Below are 6,000 nucleotides of genomic sequence, written 5' to 3'. Positions count from 1 at the left end.
TGAAGTCCATATAGATCACATCTACCGCTCTGCCCTCATCAGTCCTCTTTGGTACTTCTTCAAAAAACTCAATAAAGTTTGTGAGACATGATTTCCCACGCACAAAGCCATATTGATTATCCCTAATCAGTCCTTGCCTTTCCAAATGCATCGAGGGGAAAGTGAGGACTGCAGATGCTGGAGATCAGAGCTGAAAATGTGTTGCTGGAAAAGCGCATCAGGTCAGGCAGCATCCAAGGAGCAGGAGAATCAACGTTTCGGGCATAAGCCCTTCTTCAGGAAATGCACGTACATCCTGTCCCTCAGGATTCCCTCCAACATCTTACCCATCACCGACTTCAGGCTCACTAGTCTATAATTCCCTGGCTTGTCCTTAGCACCCTTCTTTAACAGTGGCACCAAGTTAGCCAACCTCCTGTCTTCCAGCACCTCACCTGTGACTATCGATGATACAAATATCTCAGCAAGAGGCCCAGCAATCACTTCTCTAGCTTCCCACAGAGTTCTCGGGTAAACCTGATCAGGTCCTGGGGATTTTAGACAGGGTGCTGAACATTTCCAGGGATGAGGAATTTCAATTGCATGGAAAGATAGAAGAATTTGGGAATGTTCTGCATGGAAAAAAGTACATTGAGAGGAGATTTGACAAAAGTATTCAAAATTGTGAGGGAACTGGACAGAGTGGATGGGGACAAACTGTTCTTATTGGTGGAAGGATTCAGAACTAAAAAGCACAGACTTAAATTCCTTGTCAAAAGCAGGAATAGTGATATAAGGAAAAATGTTATTACAGAAAGAGTAGTCAGGATATGGAATGCACTACTTGAGAGTGTGGTGGAGAAAGTGTAACTTGAGGCTTTCAAAAGGGATTTGAATCATTATCTGAGAGGAAAATATCTGCATTGCTGCAGCGAAATGATAGGGATTCGGCATTAAGAAGTTGTTGCTTCAGAGAAAAATCACAGAGATGATGAGCAGAATAGTCTGCTTATGCACCGTAAATATTGATAATATTATGATAGGTAAATACAACTTTGTGAATCTGTGACCTTGGAGATCTTTTTCTCCTCTTGCCCAGAAAAATCCTACTTTCCAAAAACTATCAGTGGAAAAAGAAAATAAGTTAAAACGAACAAGTAATTTAGACCTTATCCTACCCTCTGCATTTACTGAAATATTAAATATTTTCTCAAGCAACAGAAAAATATCATAAATATTCATTCATCAAGCAATTAATAATTAACAGCCTGCAGCAAACACATAGTAGTCTGAATTTCATTGGCCAGCCATGTTATTACTTAAGGTGCAAAGATAATGGCTGAGTTAAGATTATGAAGGTTTATATTTTAGAGCACCTTGATTGAGTTGCAGCAATTGATGCATAAATACTATTTTTACATAAAAGTTTCCCACTGGACTGGAGAAATTAATGCTGAGATTATACATCTGCTTTGTTCAAATTATATCAATGTGAAATCAATTGCTTTCGTGACAATGCATACACCACTGTATGAATTTTACGCCTGTGTACCTTCTTTACATCATGGGTGGCCTCCTGGTTTTCAGGACTTCTATAGCAGCTCATGTAAAATCAGTACAAAATCATTGAACTACAGGGGACACAATCTCTATAAGATAAACGCAATGTCATTCGCAATTGAAGGCATGTACTACAATTTCAAATATTGCACAAAAAGGGAGATGTCCAATCTTATAGAATGTGAATGCTAACTACCTTGGGAGGTAATTTTCACTTCAGGGTATGTGCACAAAACTGGCCATTGCAGATTGTCTGAAATTGGCAAAATGGGAGAGTGAATGGGTTGTATAATAGCCAGTTTGTCTATTATCACCAGCTTCCACCATTTTCTAAATACAGAAGGAAACTCTTGGATGTGAAAGCTGGAATTTTATCCCCCTCCTAGTTGGGTGGGGGAAGGGTAGCATAAAATTGGGTAGGCTGCCAGGGAGCCCAACATGCCCAGTGTCTACCTGCCGCTATTGAGATTTATCAGAGGCAGGGAGGCAGCCCACTTACCCTTAGCCAATTGAGGTGGTACATGAATAACAAGCACTGCCCATGCCACTTAGCTAGACTTTCATTTAAATCCTAGTGACTTTACGATTGGTGGAGAGTCGTGGTATTCCTGTTTGGGAATTCTTTGCCCGGCAGAAAGAGCCACCTCCTCTTGAAGACCTTGCTTCTGGCTTTGCAATTTCTGCTCTCTTGCCAAGGTCTGCTTGTCTGGCCTCTGTGTGGAAACTTTACTTCCTTGGCCTAATAACTACCATTGACACGCTTGCTTGGATACTGGCTGCAGTTCCAGCCACAGTTCCTAATAGAGTTGAGAACTGCTGGCTTTTTGATTGGAAGCAGGACATCCTCACTCCCTAACATCCAAGAGAATTAAATGTCTGATGGCCCGTAACATTTGGCAGAGTCTTCCTTTTGAAACAAAGTTTTTGGTTTTCGTGGGAAGATTGTCCCTTATATATTTCGGTAATAAAATTGAGGAAATCATCATGAGGGAGGCTGACCTATGTCATCCTTCAGCGGTATGCAGGTAAGAAGTTATTTCCGAGGACAAATTGTCACTCTTATAACATGGCATGTTAATATTATTTTTGCACATTTTTAATGAAACCTTTAATTTGCCACTGAATTCTATTAATTGGATTAAATGGGATCAGTGCACAGTTATGTTTGAGAAACTGTGGAATGTGGAAGAAATTTCACTAAATGGCAACATCGATCCCCTGAAACCACCCTACTGTGTATTGTTCCGAGTACAGTCTTAGCTGATTATTCCATATATTTGTCAGATGAGAGGTGCACACTAAAGATTGGATGTTGTTCGACAGTCTTTAGATTAATATTCATGGCATTTCTTAGATCCTAAGTGAAATATACAATATAGTATAAAGTACTGCTAAGAGTCGTAAAGCTGTAATTTGATATTTGCAAAATGAATAAAAGATATTGTGGGATTTGCTTGTGGAAGATTTGAAATAGACCTCAACCTTCAAAACATGTCACCTACCTTCAAGTACTGGGAAGCAAGATCATGATGATATGACTTGGATTTCAATAGTGCTTTGTCCATTGTAGCAGATGATTTTTGGCAAACTTCTCGAGACTGGCTTAAGGTCAGTGTGGACCAGGAACCCCTCTTTATGTACTTTGAGTCAGCATTTATTGGTATATTCACACAAGGTGAACACTTCAAGTCATTATTGCTCTTTGAAGCTTTAAGAGTATGTTCACTGATTGTGTTATATGCATTCATGAAGTATTTGGCAGGACCGTGGTCAGTGCGTCTCCCAAGTGTCATTAAACTCATCGGATTCCGGTAGTTTATGTTGTCATTATCCAGGTTATCATCTGAACTCCACCAGCCTGATATATTTGTTCTTGTTCTGCGTTTTGACTCCAATTTTCGGTCCTTGCTCTTGCTTCTCTTGCTCTGCTTGGAGTCGTCTGAACCATATTTGCTCCCATTCACACTTCCTTTGCCGGTGGCCTCAAGAGACTGAGACTTTGCAAAGAGCTTTTGCACAGAGTGCATGAGATGGCGTATCCGACCAGGACTTTCAGCCCGGTGCTTGTTATCGCCCCTCTGGAATTGCAAAGTGTGGAATCCGTCCCTGTGAATAGGCAGCTGCTTCTCAAACTGGTCCAGCAGGTTAGCAGGAATGCGATTGATTTTGCTTGTAGAAGTATTGGGGGTGAAACTACAATCGTCTTGCAGGTCAAAGTGTGAGTTATAGTGGATCCTGGGGAAGGTGCTGCTGGCAATCTGATTGTTCAACGGAAGGAGGCAGTCTCCCTGCAGAGTGCTGGTAGTTGGGAAGCGATGATGTTCCATTTGATATGTATCTGCTGGACTCAGCAGATAGGGATTCCTTTCTGGGGTAGTGGTTGGATACATTTGGTCACTTGTAGGTTCACAGTTGTCAGAAAGGTGACGGCTTCGATTGCCTCCTAACCCTTTCATGGCTGTCTCTGTTCGAATATCATAACTCTAGTTTCAGGAATAGGTGGCAGTTTTCCAGGTGAGCCTGCAGGTAAGGGCAACAACAAAGAAAATAAGTTGAATGGCCAACCTTAACCTTCTCGTAACACCATTAAAATTTCAGACATTTTATTCCCTTCGTATTTCACAGTTCATTCATTTTCATTGTCTTTAGTTAATGTTAAGTTATAAAAGAGTTTCTTAAATCAAGGTAACTGTTGCATAATTATGGAAATAGAAAAATACTCCACAGGAAAGGAAAGGAAAGTAGGTGTTAACATTCAGCAACATATATTAATTCAGGAAAAGAATTGTATCTTAACATTGATGCTCGAGCAATTCTAAATTTCACTGAGGTGAAGAACAATGTTATTTAAATGTCAAGTGCAGGTTAATACAATGATTAAATAAGAAACTATTACACAGGTGACTTGCTACTATGATTATCTGCACTGTGAAACCAAAGTTGTATCACACTGTCTCATTTCTTTCCTAGGTACAGGGCAATGAATTAAAGAAAAGCAAAACTCGGCATTCAAATTACTTTAATGAAAGCCTTTGTGTGAGAGGGTCAGAGACCTGGAATTTTAAATGTGTTCAACTGCTTTTACATGCAGGTCATATTTTTTTGAAAGTCATTTGCTCTTCTTTTTGCTGGATGTTTTCTCCACAACTCTCCAATGTCTAACACAATACTACCCATCCTCTTGTTTTCTGAATAGGCATTGAGGGATCAGACCAAGGTTCCTGGCACTTTGTTAAATATATGAAATGAAACAAAATGAATTGCAAGCTAACAAATTGATTTATTTCACGTAATGTCTGAACAAGCAGGTAATAACTGGTGAACTTCAATCAACTTCATTACATGGAAAGTAACTGATCACACTGCACCAATAAGCTAATATTTTCATCAGTAACAAATAAGTCTAAAATTAGTCTTCAAGATTTCACCTTTTAACTTCAACTCCAGATTTAGCCAGATTTTCATTTTGATCAGAAGCTTAAGATTCCACCACAGATTTTTCCCAGAACTGCACATATTGGAGTTTTATAAAATCCATTATTGTCTTCCAAGTTACGGGCTCCTGGCTAATACCCATCAATCCCCAATATCACCAGTTTAGTAGACCATCAACCTTGTACTAACTATCTCCCCTTCCCCAATCACATGAAGCCATCGTAATAAATATTTGATATGATTGCTTTCTATAATACCTCAACAAAGCCCCAAAAGTCTCACTCTTTCTTCAGCTGATTTGAATGGATCTAAGTGCTTATGCTGAATTCAACTTATTTCATAATTCTTGAAACATGCAACAATATAATTTCTCCTTGGTCACACTGTCACATATTTTGATATGTGACTGAGCCAGTATGGTCAATGGGTGATGTTGATGAGACCTTGCACTTCAGAGAATTCCTGCTCAGCTTTCAGAGAAGTTAGGGAACTGTTGCTCCTCAGCTATCAGTCACTTAATATCAGCCGTAGTGTTTAGAATCGAATGAGTAGCAATTTTCCTTGAAATAATTGTCATGGGAGGAGCTATTTCAGCTGTCGAGAAAGCTCTGAGGATTCCACTGCAGGAGATGCCAAAGGTCTGATTAACTTCCGGGTAAACTGGGAATCCACATTTCTTTGACCTGTTGTGTGATTCCAATGTGGTCTATAAACAGAGTTTGGTGAGGATCTTTCTAAATTCTTCTTCAACCCCCAGGTCTGCTCAATAGCTGCAAAACGTGAGGCTGGTTAGCAATGCCCCTATTTGCTTTTGCAGTATTCTGGCTTTTACAGTAATGATGCCACATCAGAGACATGAAGGGCTGAATGTTACCAGCCCTCAGGAGATAGGTTGGGAGATGGGAAGGTTGGTTAAAGGGCAATGCAAAGTATGGGAGCCTGAGATTTTTCTGCTGGCACAGCCTTTTACAGCATGGACTCCGACTGGCAGCAAGTTGTGCCAATTAGGGGCTCATTTAAAAACCA

General features: G+C 40.1%; 1 protein-coding gene across 2 annotated transcripts in view; it reads right to left on the bottom strand.

The window, feature by feature from the left end:
- Nucleotides 1-6,000, bottom strand: part of LOC122560192 (disks large-associated protein 4-like) — a 589,090-nt gene that overhangs the window by 228,223 nt on the left and 354,867 nt on the right. For both annotated transcript variants that reach the window (XM_043710586.1, XM_043710587.1), the window contains exon 6: nucleotides 3,042-4,059. In XM_043710586.1, coding sequence (XP_043566521.1) covers nucleotides 3,042-3,995 — 954 coding nt within the window. In that variant the 5' untranslated portion in view covers nucleotides 3,996-4,059. The remainder of the gene's footprint in view (nucleotides 1-3,041; nucleotides 4,060-6,000) is intronic.

This window comes from Chiloscyllium plagiosum, chromosome 20, assembly GCF_004010195.1.
Source record: "Chiloscyllium plagiosum isolate BGI_BamShark_2017 chromosome 20, ASM401019v2, whole genome shotgun sequence".
NCBI lineage: Eukaryota > Metazoa > Chordata > Chondrichthyes > Orectolobiformes > Hemiscylliidae > Chiloscyllium > Chiloscyllium plagiosum.
Note: the sequence above shows the minus strand (reverse complement) of the source record. Positions and strands in the feature narration are given on the sequence as shown.